We start from the raw sequence: 23,311 nt of genomic DNA, 5'->3' as shown, positions 1-23,311 counted from the left end.
TGACCTCGTGATCCACCCGCCTCGGCCTCCCAAAGTGCTGGGATTACAGGCGTGAGCCACCACACCCAGCCCCTAGTTTCTCTTTTTATGTTGTAAGGAATAATTGACATTTATTGACTACAGCCGTTATTTCACTGGGAGTTGCAAAATAGTGTTATTCTAATTCTATTTCCTTCTACAGTTGCCAGCTTGACTACTTCTATACCTGTAAACTTCCAGTAGTCAACGACTTAGTTACCCTGAGATACAATCTGTATAGGAGAGGTTAGAATAAATGTTTGATTCTTTCCAATAGTTACCAGCTTTCAAAATAATGAGTTGTTTCACCAACATCCTCCAAAAATGACTAATGAGATTTTGTGACTACCCCAACCAAGATTTGTCTAGTATCATAACACTAATGGATTTTTTTTTTTTTTTTTTGAGACGGATTCTCGATCTGTCACCAGCCTGGAGTGCAATGGGGCAATCTTGGATCACTGCATCCTCCACCTCCTGGGTTCAAGTGATTCTCCTGCCTCAGCCTCCTGAGTAGCTGGGACTGCAGGTGTCTGCCACCATGCCTGGCTAATTTTTGTATTGTTAGTAGAGATGGAGTGTCACCATGTTGGCCAGGATGGTCTCGAACTCCTGACCTCGTGATCTGCCTGCCTTAGCCTCCCAAAGTGCTGGGATTACAGGCATGAGCCACTGTGCCCAGCCACACTAAAGGATTTTAATGTATTTGTTATGTTTCAGTTGATTAACCTTATTAATGCCTAAATTGTCTCTTGGCCAGTGGAAGCTTTTCAAGTGGGTGCCAAGTCTTTTTTATATAACCCTGTAGCCATTGAGAATTTCCTTTCTATCTGAGATGCCTGTATTATTATTATTTTTTTTTGGAATAGAATCTTGTTGCCCAGGCTGGAGTACAATGGTGCATTCCCAGCTTACTGCAACCTCTGCCTCCCAGGTTCAAGCAATTCTCCTGTCTCAGACTCCCAAGTAGCTGGGACTACAGGCCTGTGCCACCATGCCTGGCTAATTTTTGTATTTTTAGTAGAGATGGCATTTCATCCTGTTAGCCAGGCTGGTCTTGAACTCCTGACCTCAGGTGATCCACCCACCTCAGCCCCCAAAAGTGCTGAGATTATAGGTGTGAGCCACTGCGTCCAGCCTAGGATGCCCATATGTTCTAATCTTACCTTGAACATTTCTTGACCCAGACCTAGGGTCTTCATTTCTCATAGGAGACTTGGTTCTTCTTATTAAAAAATGATATTTAGAGACCATAATCTGGGTCATACAGAGTTCTCATTGATACCGTATTGGATATCATTCTTGTTTTTTTCCATGGATAGTTTAGCTCTCCTCTTGCCCAGAAACTTGGAAAATACAGAAAAGCAAATGGCTTGCTGGATTATGTAGCAGCACTTCAGCTGATAAGTACCAGAATGCCAGTTTCCTAATTTGGAATGGGAGCTCTACCTGATACTTGGGCCAGTCAGGACATCTCCCTCCTGTGGTAAAGAAATATAATTAATACTCAAGAGGAGTCCTGTGACCTTCTCAACTTCCGTGTAAGCTAGTGGTCCTGAAGATTGTTCTTCTCAGCCAGAAAGTTAGATCCTTGGAAGCCATGGTTGAAGCGCCCATGTGTGATGTACTGACTGTTGTCCATAATGCTTTTATCCATCTCTACCCTGATTCATTTATCTTCTGTTCATTATGTCTCTTTGTGCCTTTCAACATTATTTCACAAGAGACAATCTCATGCAGGAAGAAGAGAGACTCTAGGCTGGGCTTGGCCAATCGCCAGTCACAATGTCACATGAAACTGCAGATGCAAATGTTGATGGTGTGGCAAGTCATTTAGCACAGACTGATTGTGGGGTGGTTAAGAGTGTGGCTGGAAAGTTAAGGAGAGATTAGCTCTTGAAGGATTGTAAAAGCCGTAGAAAGGACTCTGTCCTGAGTGCAGGGGATGGGATAGTAAAACTATTAGACTTGTACTTTAGAGGATACTGCAGTTTGAAGGTGGAGGCCACCCTGAAGGTGGGAAGAACAGTTTGCAGGTTCCTATAGTAATCCTGGCTGGGGGTGATGGCAGTCTGACCTCAAGCATTGGCTGGGAGTGTTGTAGGAGAATTTTAGGAAGGGGAATTGATAGGACTTGAGGGTTGGGTAAGAAGGCTGGGGGAAGACTAAGTTAAGGCCGATGTCCTCATCTCTGGCTTAGGCAACTGTGTAGGTGGCAAAATGAAATGTTGGTGGCATATAGGAGAAGGAACAGGTTGAAGGAGTGAGAAGATGAAATTGAGGGATCTGTGAGCCATCTGAGTGGAGATGCAAAGGCTATTTTTGCTGCTCAGGTGTGACAATTCTGAGCTTGGGGAATTGAGGTAGAGGTGTGGTCAGGGTCCCTAAGAGATAGCATAGAATCAGAAGAGTAGAGGCTAAAGAGGGGAATCTCCCCCAGGAAGTGCTTCAGTTGATCAGAGGACTTGGGGGAGGATGATGGTCCTGCCAAAGGCATTCCCTGACATGTGGGTAGGTCCAAAGGACAGCCTGAAAATGAATTGGGTACAGAGTGCCAAATGTGGCCAAGAGACTGGAATAAAGTCAGCCTTCCATTTAGTTTTGCCATTCAGAGATCAAGGAGACCTTAATGAGAACAGAGGAAGGTGAGGCTAGAAGGTGACAGCAGTGAATAGGCAGAGACAATGTCTACACAGTTAGAGAAGCCCTTACTGATGAACTGATCCCAGCTCAGCCACTTAACTGGCTTTGTGACCATGTGCAAGTCATTTATCCTCAGCTGTAAAATGAGAATAATATTAGGGTCTCTGAGATGTTTGTGACGTACGTGGAAGCATAGGACCTGGCACCCAGTGAACAGCTAGAGAGGCCAGCTGTTCCACTGTGGTCATTCACTGCTGTCACTCCTAGGAGACAGGTGCCATGGTGGGCCTTGAGTAGCTAATATAAATATGTCACACCAGCCTTGCTTGGTGCAAGTGTGCCTAACAGACAGACTAGGTGACCATCAAGCAGCATTGAGTGCACAGTAGGTGCAGGTACTTTGGGAGGGGATGCGTTATGTGGTGGGTGACGGTTGATGGGTATGGGTTTTCTTTTTGGGGTGATGAAAATGTCCTAAAACTGATTGTGGGGATGGTTGCACAACTCTGTGAATATACTAAAAACTATGAATTGTACACTTTAACTGGGCAGATTTTATGGCAAATGAATTATATCTCAATAAAGCTGTTGTCCCCCCAAAATTAGCCAGGCCAAGAGGTGGGAAGAACATAGGGAGAAGGAATGGCATTGGTAGTCTCAGAAACATGAAACTGCCTCATGTATGAGAGCAGCCTTGCGAGGTGAAAGGAGAGTAGTGTGTTGAGGGTTTGCAGCAGTGAGGTCTGAATAGATTGGGTTAGTTCCTGAAAGGCTGTGGGTGTGTTAGAAGGACATATGGCTCAGGAAGGATTAGAGTTACGGTTAAAAAAAATTTTTTTTAAAGAGATTTTTGGCCGGGCACAGTGGCTCACGCCTGTAATCCCAGCACTTTGGGAGGCCAAGATGGGCAGATCACCTGAGGTGGGGAGTTTGAGACCAGCCTGACCAACATGGAGAAACCCTGTCTCTACTAAAAATACAAAATTACCCTGGCGTGGTAGCGCATGCCTGTAATCCCTGCTATCGGGAGGCTGAGGCAGGAGAATCACTTGAACCAGGGAGGTGGAGGTTGTGGTGAGCCAAGATTGTGCCATTGCACTCCAGCCTGGGCAACAAGAGTGAAACTCCAACTTAAAAAAATGTATATATTTTATGTGTTTCATTTTGTTTATCAAAGGAAACTCTATTGAATTGGTGAAATTAGATGACCACAACTTGGATGGCAAGATAAGTTTAGTTGAGTCAGATGTGATCCAAAGGAAGAGATGACATGATACTGACAATCTAGTGACTACAAGCAAGAGAGGAGCTGGGGGCTGAGGAAGGGCATTGGAAGAAGTTTGTGCAGAAGGCAATAACAGAAGGAGGGTTTACTCTGTGTAAGGAAGGGAACAAGCATGTTGAGTTATGAGAGCCTGGGCCCCACACAGGCCTGAAGTTTTTCCCTCATGTTGGCCCCACTGCCCTGGACAGTGGCATTGCTGCACAAGGAGACCCCAGTGCTCTGTGGCGGATGAGCTGGCATCAGTCGTTGGTGGTGACTGGCAGCCTGCTGTGCTCATTGCCGCCCCCCCCCCAACTTGCTGCTGCTGCCGCCTTCGAGGATGAGGCCCCAGAGCAGGAATGGAGGCTAGGGCTAGCCAGGGGGAGGTTTGGCATCTTGCTGCCATGAGCCAGCGTGGGAACCTAACCCCTTAGTGGGTGAAGAAGTGGGGATTGTGGAGGAGGTAGGGTTGGTGGTATGATACCGTTAGAAACTCACTCTGGGCCTGGCATGGTGGCTAATGCTTGTAATCCTGGCCACTTAGGAGGCCGAGGTGGGAGGATCACTTGAGCCCAGGAGTTTGAGGCCAGCCTCGATCTCTAAAAAAATAATAATATGGGATACTGAGGTGGGCAGGCTGCTTGAGCCTGGAAGGTTGAGGCTGCAGTGAGCCATGATCACACCACTACAATCCAGCCTGGGTGACAGAGTGAGACCATTTTTAATCTATACAAAATTACAGCTAGATAGGAGAAATACATTCTATTGTTCTATACCATAGGGTGACTATATTTAACAATAATTTATTATATATTTTCAAACTATTGTGAGAGAGGGTTTTGAATGTTATCAACACAAAGAAATAATAGGCTGGGTGTGATGGCTCATGCCTGTAATCCCAGCACTTTGGGAGGCTGAGGCAGGTGGTTCGCTTGAGGTCAAGAGTTCGAGACCAGCCTGGGCAACATGGTGAAACCCCCATATCTACTATAAATACAAAAATTAGCCTGGCGTGGTGGTGTGTGCCTGTAATCCCTAGCTACTTGGGAGGGTGAGGAAGAAGAATCACTTGAACCCAGGAGGCAGAGGTTGCAGTGAGCCAGGATTGCCCCACTGTACTCCAGTCTGGGCAACAAAGCCAGACTCTGTCTCAAAAACAAAGAAGTAATAAATGTTTGAGTTGATGGATATACTAATTACCCTGAATTGATCATTACACAGTGTATATATGTGTCAAAATATCATGTCCCATAAACATGTACAATTATTACATGTCAATTATAAACAAAAAAGAAACTTGCTCTGAGGCTCTAGAGGATGGATTTGGGGGAGCAGGCCAGAAGTGGGACACTTGCTAGCCGCTTTTGCAGCTCTCCCAGTAGGAGAACATGGACTAAGTGGAATGAGGGGGTATGAAGAACAGGGTCAGAGATCATCTTGGGAGATGAAACCCGCAAGATTGGGCCAGTTTTTATTAGATATGGGGTGAAGGGGGTTAAAAGTCAGGCTGCTGGCTTCATAAATGACTAGGTGGATGCTGGAGCTCTTTTTGAGATGGGGACCACCAGAGGAGAGGTAGGAAGGTTAGGGGTGCAGATTGGAGGTAGGTAGGAGGGGAGGTATTCTGTCTCAGATGTCTGAGGGAGTCTGGCAGGCAGGTGTGGGGAAGTAGCACTAAAGGTACCAACCTGGAAGTCACCAGTACACTGGCTGGTGGCAGTTAGGCCCACGCCAGGCCATCTGTTGGCTCATAGCCAGGGCAAGCTTCCTTGAAGCCTAGCCCTGCCCACAAGTCCTGCCACGAGGCTAGAGAGCAGCCTTAACTGTGGGCCAAATGGACACAAGTGTGGCCTAATGAGGACACCTGGCATGGAGCCCAGTTTGGCAAGCGGAGCAAAGAGAGGGACAACCGGGCTCTCCCTCCAGATTCCTGCCGTGTCTCTTCCTGCATGACACTGGGGCATGGTGGTTTTTTGTTTTCTTATTTTCTTTTTGACTAAATATAATTTTTTTAATTCTAAAAAGTTGGTAGATGGATGACTTGGTGTAGACTCTCAAGGGCTATACATTGTCAGCCCTTTGTCAAAACGCTGCATATATGTACCATGTGACCCTGCAACCCAACTTAATAAAATTGTATCCCAATAGATTAGCACAGGATAGCATGTACAGAGGTGTTCACACCAGCCTTCTTGGTAACAGCTAACTGTTAGAACCAATGGAATATCCACTGATTTGGTTATGATCTGGTTAAATAAACCATGGTCTACTCTTACAGTGGAATACTACAAGAGAGTGCTCAAAAGCATGAAGTTCCGTGAGGGCTGATGTAGAAATCTACTGTTAGGCGCAAAGCGTTACATGTAATCCCATCTTGATAGAATACCAGATGGACATACAGATGTTTTTGGAAGCGTAGGCACCAAGTTGTCCTGAGTGACAACCTCTAGGGAGAGGGATTTATAGAGGCTGGGAGGGGGAACATTTCAGTGTTTACTATTTATGTACTCTTCTATTGTTTAAATGTTTTACAGTGAACACACTATAATTTGAAACAGTCAATAAAGTTATTTAAAATAAGGAAAATTAGAATATACAGGTAAGCAAAGAGAACAGTACCCACACTCAGCAGACATCGAAGCTGAGGCCTGTGCTGGAGAGCCTGAGGTTTGTGGTCCAGGTTTTTGTTCGCAGCATCGTAGGGCTGGTCTGAGTCTTAGGGAACCCCCATGAAGCCGCTTCTCTTTATACCTGAAGATTTCTAAGTCCAGTGGGGGTGCTTAAGGTCCTAAGCCAGAGCCGGACTCTTCTCATGTCACCTGGCCAGAGCCACAGGGTCCCTCCCCAAGTACAGCCCCTCTGGGCAGGTCATTTTTCTGTCTGTCCTTTGTCTCTTCCTCCCCACTGCCACTCCTATATTCCCTTTGTTGTTTGTATCTTGCAGTGGTATATACTTTAGCCTAGTTTTATCTGGGAAGCTATTTATGGTCAAGTCAGTAAGCGTCCCCACAGGAGCCAATAACTGCTGTTTCCAAATCCCTGCCACAGGATGTCTTGTCAGAGCTTGCTCTGGTGGGTGATAACGTATATTTTTCTTGGATTTACTCAGTGATTTTTTGGGCCTGGTTTCTGAGGTGGAGCCAGTGCTTGAACCCCTGCTAGGCCTTTTAAAGTAGCCTCAGCATAGGAAGATGTCAGCCATCCAGGACCCTTGGTGAATAAGGCTATTTGGGTGACTAGGGTTTCTTGATGGTAGAGAGGGAAGTGCTTTAACACCTTATTTTAAACATTTAGCGGCTGGGCGCGGTGGTTCACGCCTGTAATCCCAACACTTTGGGAGGCTGAGGCGGGTGGATCACGAGGTCAGGAGTTCAAGACCAGCCTGGCCAAGATGGTGAAACCCCATCTCTGTTAAAAATATAAAAATTAGGCTGGATGCGGGTAGCTCATGCCTGTTATCCCAGTACTTTGGGAGGACAAGGCAGGTAGATCACTTGAGGCCAGGAGTTTGAGACCAGCCTGACCAACATGGAGAAACCCAGTCTCCACCAAAAATACAGAATTAGCAGGGCATGGTGACGCATGCCTGTAATCCCAGCTACTTAGGAGACTGAGGTAGAATCGTTTGAACCTGGTAGGTGGAGGTTGCGGTGAGCCAAGATTGCACCATTGCACTCCAGCCTGAGCAACAGAGCAAGGCTCCATCTCAAACAAAACAAAAGAAAACAAAACAAAACATTTAGCATAAAACACTTCCGGAATATATTAGTCTCACTTCCCTGCTTGCTTGCTTCCTTTCCGTTCTTTCTTTCCTTCCTTCTTTTTCTTTTTCTTTTTGAGACCAGGTCTCTCTCTGTTGCCCAGGCTGGAGTGCAGCGGCCCAAACACAGTTCACAGCAGCCTTGACCTCCCAGGCTCAAGCAATCCTCCCACTCCAGCCACTGCAAGTATCTAGGGCTACAGGCACGCACCACCACACCTAGGTAGTTTTTGTACCTTTTGTAGAGAAGGGGTTTGCCATGTTTCTCAGGCTGGTCTTGAGCTCCTGGCTCAAGTGATCCTCCTGCCTCCCAAAGTACTGGGATTACAGGCTTGAGCTACCACACCCAGCTCCTTTTCTTCAGACAGGTTCTTACTCTGTCGCCCAGATTGAATTACAGTGTACGATCATGACTTACTGCAGCCCTGACCTCCCGGACTTAAGTGATCCTTCTACCTCAGCTTTCCCAAGTAGTTGGGAGTACAGGCATGTGTCACCGTGCCTGGCTAATTTTTTATTTTTATTTTTTTTGTGGATACAGGATCTCACTATGTTGCCCAGGCTCCCTGCTTTCTTAAGTGGCACACACTGAACATAGCAGAGTCTCTCTCACATTAATGGCTGTTAGACTTGGAATGAGATGGAACAGAACCACTGTCCCTGAGGACCCAGGTCTGCCTCCAATAGTTTTGCCCCGGGCCCTCAGTCAGGCCACCCATTCACTCTTCCTGCTGTGGTCAGGATGCCTACTGTAGCACCAGGGTCCCCTTCCTAACCTGTAGTTGCACTTGTGCTTTGGGCTCAGTGATCAGACACACTGCAACTTGTTAGGAGGATCTGCATCCCGAATGAACAGGTGCAAAGATGTGATATGACCGTCTCTAAGTCATCTGCACCTGCTCAAGACCTTTCTTGAGTTCTGTGTAGAGCCAGGCATCAGGCAGACCAAGGCTCCCTTTCTGGCCAGCTGTGTGATACAGAGCATGTGTTTGCCCACATGTGTAAAGTGAAACAGAAATCACTTACTCATAGTTAAGGATTCAACAGCACAGTCCTAGCCAGAGTGGATGCTCAATAGATATTTGCTTGGCTGGGCGCAGTGGCTCACGCCTGTAATTCCAGCACCCTGGGCGGACGAGGCGGGCAGATCAAGGTCAGGAGTTCAAGACCAGCCTGACCAACATGGCGAAACCCCATCTCTACTAAAAGTACAAAAATTAGCCAGGTGTGGTGGTGGGTGCCTGTAATCCCAGTGACTCAGGAAGCTGAGGCAGGAGAATTGGTTAAACCCAGGAGGCAGAGGTTGCAGTGAGCCGAGATCCTGCCACCGCACTCTAGCCTGGGCAATAGAGTGAGACTCTTTCTCAAAAAAAAAAAAAAAAGATATTTGCTTGATTGGATTAGTGACAGCTCTTTATTGGCATTGACTGTTTACTAGGCTTTGAGTGTGTGGGGGAGGAAAAGCTGAGTCCCCGACCCCAACCCCAGGGATGCACCATGCCATAGATTTTCCCGTTTCTGAGTTATTAAGCACTTGCTTTTATTAGACAAATACTAGGCAGTAGAGACAAAAGGAGTTGAGACTTGGGTAAAGGGAATTGGAGACAGGAGGGGCTGGCTGAGAGAGCAAGAGTGTAGAGGGCTGAGGATGCCCACACTTTGATGTCCTCTTCAGCCATGTCCCCCCGAAGACTCTGTCTTCACTCATGCAAGACAGAGCAGTTTCTCATGACCGATGCAGGTCCATGTGGTCTCCACTTTGGCTTTCCAGGCTCATATCCATCTACTATCATGCATAGCCTGTTCTTTTTTTTTTTTTTTTTTTTTAAGACAGTCTCATTCTGTTGCCTAGGCTAGAGTGCAGTGGCACCATCACGGCTCACTGTAGCCTTGACCACTTAGGCTCAAGCAATCCACGCACCACCATACCCAGCTGATTTTGTTTATTTTTGGCAGAGACAGGTCTCATTATATTGACCAGGCTGATCTCAAAACTGGGCTCAAGTCATCCTACAGCCTTGGCCTCCCAAAGTGCTGGGATTACAGGCATGAGCCACTGTGCCTGGCCAGCTCCTGTTCTTTATGACGCATTCCTGCATGGCTCTGTGGGTACCTGTAGTCCCACTTCCTCAGAGGTTGATGGCTGGGAGATGCAGACCGGGAGTCTGAGGCAGTGTTTAAATTGAGGGATGTGTTGAGGGGGAACTGGAGTGGCCCTTTGCTGTGGATAATTCCATCCTCCCTTTCACCACAAGGGGGTGCACCAGGATCACTCTACTGTCAAGGAGCCTGGGGAGGGAGGTATGACTGGACCCTTGAGTCCATCAAGCTGCCTCTCCTCTGCTTCTCCATGGGGCACCTGCCACCAGCACTGTCCCTTGGGACTCTGCCCTGGGCCCTGCCTCCCTCACTTAAGCCCCAGTTGGCCTTCTCAGATTAGGTAGGGCTTGTAGCTTAGTGTCTCATGTCTGTGTATCTCTTCCCACCCTCACCTCCCTGTGCCCTGTCTTCCTGGATCAGGAAGGAGAAGGCTAGGGGAAGATTCCTGATGCTCTCTGCCTTGGTGCCTGGGGCAGGCTGCTTCAGCCTTGCCCACCACGCCGTCCTCATCTGCCCTCACCTGGGTCATGCCAGTAGCTCAGAGTTGGATCTGCAGGTACAGCACAGTGTGCTATGAACCTCGGGGTCTTGGGAGCTCCAAGTAGGAGCTTGAGGCAGCCCAGGGGTCAGAGCTACACTCCTCAGCCTCCGAGAACCACGCGCTTCCCTAGGTGATCACCACCCTTGTCCTGCCACGCTGGCCCCTCCAGGAGAGGGAAAATTTGTCTTCAGGACAGAGGATGAATTTTCCTCTCCTCTCAACCTCATTTGGCACTCACTCTGAGGGCCACGTAGGCTGTATGTGGCATGTATAGGTACACGTATGCAGGGCAGCTGAGAGACGGCCAAACCAGGCACCTGAACACCATGTAAGCACTGTGGGTCCACATAGTCAGGTTGGCGATGGGTTATCATTAGGTGATTGACAACTCTCTTCTACTTTGTACCCCAATTTGGGGAACTCTCCATTGGCCTCCCTGGCCTTTGCCTCTTCCAACACCTGCTCCCTGGCTGATGTTTTAAAAAATCTATTCTGCACTGGAATGTTGGCCTTCCTTCTCTTCAGAGGCAGGAAAATCAAGGCCCCGAAGGGTGCCTTAGTAGGTTAGACTGCTGCCGTGTGGCCTGGGCGCCTGCTCTGTGTGTCCATACCTAGCAACTCTTCCGAAGGACCAAGGAGTAGGCACAGGGGGCGGGGCTGGGGCTGCCCCTGTGTGAATGTGGGTGGTCCTGAGAACTGCCAGGCAGATTGGTGGCAGGGGAAAGGAGTGTGTGGAGGAGAAGCCCTGACTGGTGCTGGACATTGCTTTCCTGGCCAGCTCTGGCCTGGCCCTGGGTACTTGCCCAGACCTTGCTCCCTGCTTGGATGCTCAGGCAGTGGTTTTCAGGCCTTGACCTCAACAGAGGCTTTCATGCTTGGCTGGTGGATGGGGCTTTCCCCGCTGAGGAGTCATCTGCAACTCAGCCTTTACTGCTTGCCCCTGTCCCTGTACTGGTGGCCATTCAGAGGCTACACAACCCCAGGTCTCCCCTACACCTGCCATCAGTTCTTCCAAGGCTGTTCCATGGGTATCCAGGCCACTGGTCTCATCCTGAGCCCCTGAGTGGCCCTCAGTGGCCCCCAGTGTCATAGCTGGACAGGCTCCTGGAGGTACCCTTATCCAGCTCTCTTACTTCATCTGGGAAGCTGGGTCCAAGGTGAGGCCCAAGGGCTTAATTATGGTCTCCTGACACCTGTCTTGGCATTTCATATCCAATCACTCTGTGTTCTTGGAATTTTTTTCTGTTTATCTATTATTTCATTTGTTCACAGCAGGATGCCTGGAGTACAGCTCTGTGAACTGGCCCCCAACTCAGGAAGGGGTAGTCAGGGGAAAGGAACCCTGCTTCTGGGGCCCTTGTCTTTTCCCTCAGGCCTTGCCACATGCGATCTAGCTTGGAACTTGAAGGGTTGGGAGCTGATGAATACAGATGAGCTGCAACCCATGACGCAGCACACAGGGCCCTGAGGCTACCAGGTCATGGGTTGCAGCTCTGCCTTTTTCCTCCCACCCCTAACCCTTTAAGCTTCAAACTAGATATTATATCACAAGGCATGGGGGAGCACAGGGTCCTGGAATGTTACCCTTCAGTATCCGCCCAGGCCCCATGCCTCCCACTTCCCCCAGTGGCTTCCGTCATTTGTACCTAGCTTCCGTTGTGTGGTCAAGCAGGTGGCCACGTCCCTCCCAGGGGCCAGCCCAGGTCCACAGCACTGGCTCACTCTGGCTGGCATGTTACTGCTACCCCTGTACCTGTCTCACCGGGCCCTTGAGCAGGGGTGCTGAGGGGAGGGCTGGAAGGCAGGGTGGGTGGGGTCCTGGGGGTGCTGTATAGGACCAGCCTCACTCCCTCCCTCCCTCTTTTCCTTCCTTCATCCTTTTTTTTTTCCCTCTGTTTGTTTCTTGAAAGGGTCTCATTCTGTCACCTAGGCTGGAGGGCAGTGGCACGAACATTGCAGTCTTTACCTGCTGGGCTCACACTTGATCCTCTTGCCTTAGCCTTCTGAGTAGTTGGGACCGCAGGCATGTGCTGCTACACTTGGCTAATTTTTGTATTTTTTGTAGAGACAGAATCTCTGTTGCCCAGGCTGGTCTTGAGCTTCTGGGTTCAAGCGATCTTCCCACCTCGGCCTCTCACAGTGCTGGGATTACAGGCATGAGCCACCACACCCAGACTCTGTCCAGTTTCCATGAGCCACAGGGAATGGGACTTCATGCTGACAGTGCATGAGCTCACAGCCTCAGATGAGGTTTGATCCCATGAGCCCAAACACAGGGCCTAGGTCAAAGCAAAATGAATATTTCCTACTTCTCTTCTTTGTGCTGGCTATAGGCACCATGGAACTGGCAAAGATCGCTCTAGCCAGAATCCAGCCTGACCTGTTTATTCTCACTAAGAACAGCCACTTCTAGGGAACTCTAGAAATCCCCTTCACCTCTACCCAAGTGAGGCCCAGTTTTCCTTCGTGTCCTTTCTCAAGACAGCTATGCATGTAGAACAGGAGCCCAGCATCAAGAGCTGACAGGTTGCTCCAGTGGTGCAGGCCAGCAGACCTAGAAGCTAGACATGGGCATGGGCCGGCTTTTTTTTTTTTTTTTTTTTTGAGACAGAGTCTCTCTGTGTCACGCACGCTGGAGTGCAGTGGCATGGTCTCAACTCACTGCAGCCTTAACCTCCCGAACTCAAGCCGTCTTCCCACCTTAGCCTCCCAGGTAGCTAAAACTACAGGCACGCACTCCCACGGTGGGCGCATTTTGTTTTATTTATTTTTTTTTTGTGGAGATGGTCTCACTGTGTTGCCCAGGCTGGCCTCAAACTCCCTGAGCTCAAGTGATTCCCTTGCCTTGGCCTCCCAAAGTGTTGGGATTATAGGTGTGAGCCACCGTGCCCAGCCTTGGGCCAGCTTTTGAGCATAGCTTATTGTCATAACTGGCTTTCCTTGGGCTACCTGGCACCTGGCCAGGCCAGACCACTTTACCTCTTATTCATGCCCAGGCAAACTCATATCTTTGGGAAAATGAAAAGAAGCTCTTCTTCACAGCTCCAGATCCACTCTAGCCTCCAGGTTCTATAACTGTGGTGGCAAACCTGGAGAAGAAAGAGCTTGCTTCGGTCAAAGTGCAGGGCAGCAGCAAGGGAGGGTGTGGCCCCTGCCTCCCAGGGTGAGGCTGGGTTGTCTGATTCTCAGGCTGGGCTGTGGCCAGGGAACATAGGGAAGCTGCCCTGCAAGCCCTGTGTCTCCTGGGACATGCCAGTCCCATGGAGCTTTAGGGCCTGGGTGGGAACAGCCTGGTGAGGGACTGTCCAGGCGGATCTCCGTTGAGTCGGAGGAGAGCTTCTTGGAACTTGCCCTAGGTGCAGCAGTAACCAGTTCTGCCCCTCCCTTTGGCACACAAGACTGTCGCCTGCCTGGCACCCCCCTGACTGTCAAACGAATTGACTTCCTCCTAGGATGTGAGAAATGCTTTCATTCTCCCAGCCGCAGGGACAAGGTGTTCCTGAGAGTATGAGAGTAATTAAGTGTGTGTCTGCTACCACCTGCCACCTGTCCCAGAGCAGGGAGTGGGGTGACGAACCCAGGGCAGACATCTTGTTGCTTCCTGGACTTGGGAGGTGACTCTCCCATTTGATTCCTGTTTCTGATCTTGCTGGTGGGCAGTGTCACTGGCCCCTAGTGTCAGTTGGACCATCTCTGCAGATCAGCCCCGTTCCCCTACTTGAGTGCCTCACCTCACTGAAAAACCTCTAGCATGAAACAAAATGTGGGTCCAGGGACTGAGGAAGGGGAACTTACTGTCCTTTCCCTGCAGGAGCTCTGCCTCAGCTACCTGAAACCTAGTAACTTGCATGTGACTGTGCCCAGAAGGAGATTCCAGGTTCTTTCCAAGACTGCTGTCCTGCCAGCCCAGAGATTTCCCATGAAGCAAGAGCTGCCCTTGGCTACACTACCTCCTGTCTGCTCCCGAGACCCTCAGGGCAGCTCAGGGTGTGGTGGGTGGTGCAGGGTTGGGTCCTTGCCTCTGTCTATCCAGGTTGCTGGGGCTACCCAGAGCTCTCTATGATCTTGCTGATAGGTGAGATGTAGGCTTGGGGACAGAAGCCCCAGATCTTGAGCCAGCCCTGTTTCTCTTTCCCCAGGAGATGGCAGAGTGCTAGTATGCTCGTGCTGCACAAGGTTCCCTGCAGGCTTTATGACAGGGAAGAGGACATGCTAGAGGCCTGGGAAAGGGTTGGGACAGACCATGGAGAGGAGGAACATTGTGTGCAGGTACAGTCTGTGCAGGACTTAGTAGGACAGCCTGAGCAGCAGCCTGGAGTCAAGGCTACACACTGCTGGGCTGACGGGGTCTGCCAGGAGAAATGGACTGTGGTATGCTGTGCTCAACTCTCTGTAAACCAGTGTCTTTTCTCAGTGACTATGCAGTGCCCTGGGGGGCTGGCACTGCAGAACCTGTTACCCAGTGACTGGCCAGGGGCCTGGTTATAGAGATATTCCACAAGTGGTTTAGGGCTAACTTGTAGACAGGATTTGAACCCAGGTCCTTGTGGCTCTGAAGCCCAGATTCTTTCTCCCCTGTCCCACTCAGCTGCCTAAGGAATGATGTCTTGAAGCCAGTGATCTAGCAAAATGGATCTGCAGAGGGGGCTGGGGCTGTGGCATGGATCAGTTGATGGGTGATGGGTGGGCCCGCACTGGCCAGGGAAAGGTGCCGTGGATACCCCAATTGAGGGTGGTGGTGCCAAGGCTCTGGATGGGGAATGGCAGGTAGCATGGGGGAGGGGTGAAAGCTGGCATTTGATAGGAAGAGTTGGAACTTGGGTTACTTAGTCAATTGGTGTTATGTGAGGTTTGCAGGAGCCTGTGAAGGGCCCTGGCAGAGACCTGGAGACTGAAGAGGATGCTCAGACTGTACTGCAGGCCCCAGGTAAATCCAGGGTTAATGGTTTCTATGCTGTGGCTCCCACACTGAAAGTTCCAGATGTAATGCTCTGACCCTGCAAATCCAGCCAGCCAGTGCACACATCTGCTTTGGAGCTGATATGGAAAAAAAGGTCTCCTCCCACCCCTGAGCCTAGGGAGGAGGTCAGGCGCAGCACATTCACCAAGGGGGGCAGGGCAGCTCTCACTTTGTTGGGCCACCAGCCTGGCCATCTGTCCACATGGGTCCATCTGTCTGAGTTTTCCTACTTTGAGCCACTAGAAGTTGTAGCATTGGAGGTAGAGCCCAGGTCTAGTCTCTTTGAAGCAAACTTCTCAGCCAGACCCAGGGGAGTGATAGAACAGGCTCCAAGGCTCTGCCACTCTTGAAGAGAATGGCAGTGTGGGCACACCAGACTCTAGGGAGCATGTTCTCACATCTGGTTTCATTCAATGGGCCTCAATTCCTGAAAACCCCTGAGCTACCCTGGAGAGCCTCACTGAGTGACCTCTGGAAAAGCAGAAATAAAGTCTGGGAACACACTGTCCTCTCACACTCTGCCGTAGCCAGCTGGCCAGCAAGACCCCTTAGTGGGCCGACCATGAGGCCACGGGGGAGCCTAGAGTGGGGCTGCCCCGCCTAGTGTGCTGGCCAGGGGCTGCCTCCATGCCTGCTGGGCCCTGGGGCATGTGGGACCAACCCTCTGGCATAGGCCAGGACCCTTCTTTCTGCCTCCCTGTGGCCCTTGGGGAGGAGCTGTAGAGGCCTGGGGGCTGGAAAGGCCGTGTGCCTTCTGAACTTGGGAGCCCTGCAGGGGCTGAAAGATCCCGTTCTGGGTTGGCAGGATCTGGGAAAAGATTCAGGAAGTAGACAGGGGCAGGGCTGCCCAGCTGCCATCTCTCAAGGCCTGTCTGAGGCTGGCTGCCAAGCCCATACTTTGTCCCAGAGAGCAGAAAGCACTGGGCAGGTTGGGTGTCCCCTGCCCTCCTACTAATCAGGGACTAGGGTGATAGGGGTGCCAGCTGGGGCCCACTATTTGGCCAGCCTGAGTCTGGTGCAGCCTGATGGTCAGGTGGGTATTGGGCTGCAGCCTTCCCAGGCCTCTTGAAAGATCTCAGCTGTCCCTGCTGGAGCCAGGGAAGTGATCCTTGACACAGGCAACCTCAGGGTGGACAGGGCAGGAGGGCAGGGACTCTCACTTTCCAGGCTGGGGGTGTGTCTTCCCAACCCAGCCTCTCGATGGGCCTGAGAAAGCAGCTCTATTTCCTGCACTTCAACGGCTTCTCTCTCCAGCAGCCTGTGGACTTCCCTGGAGTACTTGCTGGAGCAAAGATCACAGGAAGGTCGCGCTGGCCAGCAAGTAGCACTGTTAGACCAGTCAGGGGCTGAGGTAATGCTAGGGCTGAGGGCACGGGGCCTCACAGGCTGTGGGGAAGAGGCAGAGCGTCAGCTCCAGGGCCACAGTGACTTCTGGGTGAAGGTGAGAATGACACATTAGAGTTGGAGGACTTCATTCTCGTGATAGTGTGGAGAGTGGACTTGGGAGTAAGGAGCCAAGATGTGGGGCAGGAGGCCTGGGGTAGTGCCAGGAGATGGAGTTGTGGGGGAGTCATCAGAACATGGGGACAAGAACATGCAAAGCAGAGGAGGTATGGGAAGGTCCTGGGTGCAGGCTGAGGAGCAAGCCTAGGCCTGAGGGAAGGCTGGAGATACTGGGAGACTGAGTTGGTCTGGTGCTTGAGTTGGAGTTTAGATCAGACAGCAGAGGGAACTTCCTGAGAGCAGCAGCATCTTCTTGAACATGAGAAATCAGTCTCCGAGGAAGTCTTGTACTGTGAGAGATCCCAAACTGGCCAGACATTCCTGGTGTTGAGCCATGGATGGGAGGATTTGGGGTAGACAGCTGGGCTTGTGGGTAGACCAGAGCGGTCCCCCGAGTCTGTGCTAGCCAGAACACTGCTTGCTCATGCCTCGGCCAGGCATGTCTGGGCCTCTCAATGGCCATCACTGATCACCAAGGCTGTCAGGCTGCTGAGCCCAAGGCCCAGAGCAGAACTAGCCCCTGGCTTCCCAGAGCCCCTGCCGTCCTTGGCTGCCCTCAGGGGCTGGGCCAGGCCTGGGTGGCCAGGTCTCCCACGAAGCTCTCAACAAGTTCCAGGCCTCTCCTCCTGTGCTTAGATCCTGCTCCCAGTCACGTCCCCTCCCAGTCACATCCCCTCCTCCGCATCCCTCAGAGAGAGCAGGAAGCTGGGGAGGAGGGAGCATCCCAACCAGCCTTGTCCTAGCCCTGACCGGGACTGTCTTAGGGCCTGGGGCTGCCAGCCACTGGGTCTGGGAACCAGGTTTCTCCAACACGGCCAGAGCTGGTTTAGAAGCCCTGTGTGGTCCTCTCATGGGTGAGCTGAGGGTTCAGCAGGCCTCCTCCTCTAAGTCACCTTCTTGGCTGGCAGGCTGTCCCCCTTCCCTGGGTCACAGGGAAATGGGGGGTCCGGCCAGGGAAAGTGGTCTGGAATGGCCCTTTGACATCATTCCTGGGGACTTTTAAAAAATAAGTTTCCTGGTAAGGAAGACTCCTCAGGCCTTGGGCAGGATTCTCAGTTGTGGCTCCCGGGTTTGCTCTGATCTGACAAAGGCCAGCAGAAACCACCCGGCTGCCTGCATTCCAGCAGTGCTTGGAGCCGTGGCTTCCCCAGATGCAGCGTCAGCAGAACGCAGCAGCCAAGGCACAGGGGTGTTTGCTTGGAGGCCTATGCTGAGCCCAGGAGTGGAGGGCCTAGAAAAGAGTCTGCTGCTTGGCTTTGCCTCCCATTCACGTGCACACACATTCCTGGCTTCTCTAGGAATGGATGGTGCTACAAGGAACGCCAGAGGGACTTGTCCCTGAGAGATGACAGTCCAGTGACAGTGCTGATGGTCCATGCCTGTCACTGAGTGTCCAGGCTGCCTCTGAGGAGGGGAAGAAGGCATGCTCTGGCCTCTCCCACCCCTCTGCTACCACCTGCCAGCTCATCTGGGACTGAAATCTGCCTGGACAGCTGAGTCCATATCTGAAAAGCCTGTCCTGGGCCAAGGGCTGGGGAAGAGAGTGATAAAGGAGGCGCAGAGTGGGGAGGAGAGGAGGAGACCAGATCTGGGGACAGACAATCCCCCAGGCCTGCTCCACATCCCAGCCCCTCTATGCCCCAACTTTAGGACTCTGGACAGGTTTCATGTTCTGTCTGATATCTGTTCCTGAGGCTGTGAAATGGGCATGGCTGAGAGGTCGAGCACGCAGGGTGCTCCTGGCATGGGGCTGAGTACACCATATAGCCCATGTGTTTCTAGTTAGAGTGGAATTGGGTTTCCCTCTTCATGTTGGGATGAGGGGACTCCCCCTGACCAATGCTAGGTGTTGGATTGAGAGTCACGGAGACCTGGGGAGGGGAAAGGTGCTTGGCAGTAGGGAAATTGCTGAGCTAAGGAGAGAAGCCATGTGGAGCAAAGTGGGAGGCTGAAGCAGAGGAAGTTTCATGCTGCTTGAGAGCTCATGAGGATCCTGAGTGGGAGGTGACAACTCACTTGGGGAAGCCTCCCAGCAGCCTGTGCCAGGCCCTGGAAGAGCAGTATGTACACAGATGCCCGGGTGGGGCCCACTCCTGGTGCTTTGCAGGGGAGGGATCAGGAGGCCAGACCGGGGTCCATACTCCCAGTCCCAGGGAATACCAGAGCCACTGGCAGGAGTGCCGCCACCCAAATGACTGAGCTTTTCCCTGGAGCCCACCCTGTACATCTGGCCTGGCCTCTAGGCCCAGGCTATAGCTGAAAAGAAAGGAATTTCCTGGCCTGAGAAGGGCTCTTGGCTGGCTGCAGTGGCCGTGTGAATAAGCAGACAGGTTTGGTCTGGCATCTGCCTCGCCAGCGCCTGGGTCAGACCCAGAGCACTGTATTCCAGTCCTGGCTCCCAGCTGCCATCTGCTCTGCAGCTTCCCCTAGTGGAGATTTCAGCACTTGCTGGGCCTGGGCCTGGGCCAGAACCCCAAGTATATAAAATCAGAGTATGAACATGACTTGATAAATGAAGAAGGCTTCATTTTAATACCACAGCAAGAGGAACCAGTTAATAATCTCACCATTTCACATCCACAAAAACCACATCAGGAGCATTAACAATCTCTCTGTTTTGTGCAAATAAACCATGTTTCTTTTCAAAAGACTTGCAGGCTGGTTGCAGTGGCTCATGCCTGTAATCCCAGCACTTTGGGAGGCCAAGGTGGGCAGATCATGAGGTCAGGAGTTCAAGACCAGCCTGACCAACATGGTGAAACCCCATATCTACTAAAAATACCAAAATTAGGTTGGATATGGGTAGCTTACACCTGTAATCCCAGCATTTTGAGAGGCCGAGGCAGGCGGATCATATGAGGTCAGGAGTTCAAGACCAGCCAGACCAACATGGAGAAACCCCATCTCTGCGGAAACATACAAAATTAGCTGGGCATGGTGGTGCATGCCTGTAATCCCAGCTACTCAGGAGGCTGAGGTAGGAGAATCACTTGAACCCCGGAGGGGCAGAGATTTCGGTGAGCTGAGATTACACCATTGCATTCCAGCCTGGGTAACAAGAGTGAAACTCCATCTCAAAAGAACACAAACAAGCAAACAACAAACAAAAAAACAAAACAAAACAAAATACAAAAATTACCCAGGCATGGTGGCATGTGGCTGTAATCCCAGCTATTCAGGAGGCTGAGGCTGGAGAACCGCTTGTACCTGAGGGGCGGAGGTTGCAGTGAGCCAAGATCGCACCACTGCACTCCAGCCTGGATGATTCTGCCTCACACACACACACAAAAAGACATGCACAGTTGCCCAAGCTCAAGGATATTAAAATCCAGCACATGAAACCCACTTCTAGAATAGATAATGAAATACTGGAACCACGGAAGTTTACTGGGCAAAGCACCTTTTCTTACCCATGCCTTATTATAGGAGGAGCTGAGGCTTGGTTAGATGTGATGAGGATGTGCAAGAACAGATCCCAGGGCAAGGGCTCATTGCAGATGGCCTGGGGTAAGGATGTAGGAGAGTGTACATCTCCCAGGCAAAAGGCACGGGGGTCCACAGAGCAGAACAGGGGCTGGTGGCTTCTGCGTGCCCTGCCTGGTCCTCTCTTCTGTGCCCTTTTGGGTGGCCATGGGAGAAAAGTAGTGGTCAATTGCAGAGTGATGGTGAAGGCAGCAGGTGTCTCCTGGAGGCCTCAGGAGGTTGAAGTTCACTCCATGAGTGCCCAGGAGCCACAGAGGTCATAAGTGTGGCCTGCCCCCATCCCCCCAGAGATGCAGGTGGAAGGCATCCTTTCCAGAGACCTGTACACACCCCCTTCCAACATGCTGTCTTCCATCTCTCCTTTAGCACACCTGACTCCGGGTTGGGATTGTCTTCTCCTGGAGTACAGCAGGAGGGCATCACAGGGTCCCCACAGTCCTCTCTAAGCAACCCAGGATGGCATGGTCCCCTGGGCCTCAAAGACACCTGGGGAGGCCTTGGCCAGGAGAGCATGTGGAGGGGTCCACAAGTGCAGCTTCTCCTCTCACCCCCTGGGCGGCTTCCCAGGGGATGGAGAGACATGTAGTTTTCCAAACCAGTTTCCGCCATGTGTCTGGGCCTCTTCTCAGCTACCGTCCTTGGTAGTATCCTCAGTTAGCTTCTGTATCCTGTATCAGGTGGGATAGTGCTGCAAAGAAGAATAACACAAGTGAGGGGACAGTGCTGGGCTGCTGGAGAAGCCTCTGAATAGGGGGCATGTGAGGAGAGATCTGAAGGAAGGGAGGGAGACAGCTCCACTTTCAGGCCAGAGGACAGGGAAGGGCCCTGAGGTTGGGACATGGCTGGGGATAGTGAGCATAGGGGAACGGCAGGACCTAAGTCAGAGAGGTAAAGCAGGGATGGTGGGGTGACCACATGGGGGCTCTGGAAGGGAGTCTCTTTCTGAGTGAAGTAGGAGCAGGAGAGAGTTTAAGGCCAGTGAGTGACATGGTCTGCCTTGTGTTTTAAAAAGATCACTCTGGCTAGCACATACATGCCTGTAGTCCAGGCTGCTTGGGAGGCTGAGGTCAGAGGATTGCTTGAGTCTAGGAGTTAAAGTTCAGCCTGGAAACATAGCAAGACCCCATCTCTAAAAAAAAAAAAACAATAAAAACAACAGCAGCAAAAAAAAAACAACACAAAAACCGAAACACTCTGGGAGACTGTTGTTGGGTTTTCATCAGGATCCCCCTGCCTCTCCCCTGGCCTGCTTCCCCTGGGCCCATCTGCTCCGCCTCTCCTTCCTTCTCCTTCACCCTGTCTCTGAATGCTCAGGAGAGCCCCTCACGATTGGCCTGCCTGCCTGCCTCCGGCAACTCCGAAGGGACACCCAGTCTTTCCTGCCAGGCTCACCTCCCCCACATGCCACTCATTCACCCTGTAGGCCACTTGTTACACTATCCTATTGGCTATTTCCTTTCTTGCCCCTGCCCTTTGCTATAGCCCAGCCTTTTGTAGCCTTCTCGTATTCTCAGTCTGATCTTTGGTGCCCTCTCCACTGCACTCCCGCAGCTTCAGGCATCTTTTTTATTTCATGTGCCTTGTGTCTGCCTTGGGGTGTGTTAGCTTGCCCCTCTGACCCCGAGGCCCTGGAGCGCAGGGATCATGACTTACTCTGCTCTAGGTTAGGGCCAGCCTACAGCTTAGCATACAGAAGGGCCTCAAAGGCTGTGGGTTGTGGATTGGACCTTGGCGTTTCCCAGGCCTTCTTGTCATCTTGGGGAGGAACTATTCCTCTAATGCTTGGACTCTGGGGCCCCATGTGCTGGATTGTGACCCAAGGATCTGGCACATCTCCAGGACCTTAGTTGCCTTGTGGTAGCCCCTGAGCCAACAGGGAGATGGAGGTTAGGGTAGTAGTGGGACATAGTGGCAGGGGAGACCTGGGGCTCAGAGTTGGGGTGGGGATGGGTACTTGGGACCCTTGGGGAGGCCCAGCAAGGCTAGCCCTTACCCCCTACTCTTGGGTTTCAGACCTGAAACTGCATCTGCAGAGCACTGACTATGGCAACTTCCTGGCCAATGAGGCATCACCTCTGACGGTGTCAGTCATCGATGACCGGCTCAAAGAGAAGATGGTGGTGGAGTTCCGCCACATGAGGAACCACGCCTACGAGCCACTCGCCAGCTTCCTAGACTTCATTACGTGAGTGTGCCTTGTAGCGCCTTCTCTTCTCACCTGGGCAGGATAGCTACACCTGCAGGAGCTGGCCCCAGTGTGGCTTAGGCCAGCTGCCTTTGTGCCTGTGTCATCTGTCAGAGCTGATGATAGCTCTATTAGGCCAGCTGTCATGGGGCCCTGCCTTCAGAGTCCTCCCTGACTGTGTGTGTGGTCATTCAACAACCCTGGATCTCCAGGCCACCACCTATAAAGTGGGGTCACTAGCAAGTTCGCTATTGACTGAAGGTATGGTGGGCAGGCAAGGGTGTCCCACGCAGTAGTGCTGATGAAGCCCCTTCCCCAAGTCACAGAGATTGGGGTAGGGAAACCTGGGAAGATGGGAGCCCTTTTTCTCACTCACCCTATAGCACCCAAACGGACCACTCACCAGGCTCCACTCCCCATGCCGAGGGTCCGGAGTCAGGGGACGAACAGAGCTCTGAAAAGCCAAGGATTTTGGATAGGCCCAGTCTATCTGCTCTGACCATGGCCCTGGTCTCAGGGAGATTGGGTTGCAGTAGTGTTGGGGGGCAGGCTGAATGTCTAGCTGTCTTTCTCAGTTCTGATGCAAGCCCTCAGAAACTCAGGTGGGCAGGCCCCCATTCTTCCTGCCTTTGGCTGTCCCAGCTTCCTCATTGTCTGACCCTTGGGCACAGCTCTGGCTTCATCAAGCTCCTGGAGAAGCTGAGTGGAGGAAGGACCTTGGGATCTGCAGGCTGGGGGAGGGTACCTGGACTGGGCAGTCTCTGCTGGCATGTGTGTCTGTGGACACAGGGAGGTAGAGAGCACCCTTCTGCAAGGATGTCCCAAGAGCCACGAGCCAGGTCCTGGTGGACAAA

The 23,311-nt window shown here is 51.6% G+C and overlaps 1 protein-coding gene across 1 annotated transcript in view; it reads left to right on the top strand.

Moving 5' to 3' along the window:
* The window catches only part of ATP6V0D1 (ATPase H+ transporting V0 subunit d1), a 42,970-nt gene that overhangs the window by 4,347 nt on the left and 15,312 nt on the right, over positions 1-23,311 (top strand). Inside the window, exon 2 of the mRNA XM_017539312.2 lies at positions 22,286-22,457. Within this exon, the coding sequence (XP_017394801.1) occupies positions 22,286-22,457 (172 nt within the window). The remainder of the gene's footprint in view (positions 1-22,285; positions 22,458-23,311) is intronic.

This window comes from Cebus imitator, unplaced genomic scaffold (genome assembly GCF_001604975.1).
Source record: "Cebus imitator isolate Cc_AM_T3 unplaced genomic scaffold, Cebus_imitator-1.0 Scaffold118, whole genome shotgun sequence".
Lineage (NCBI taxonomy): Eukaryota > Metazoa > Chordata > Mammalia > Primates > Cebidae > Cebus > Cebus imitator.
This window is presented reverse-complemented; position numbering and strand designations above follow the sequence as displayed.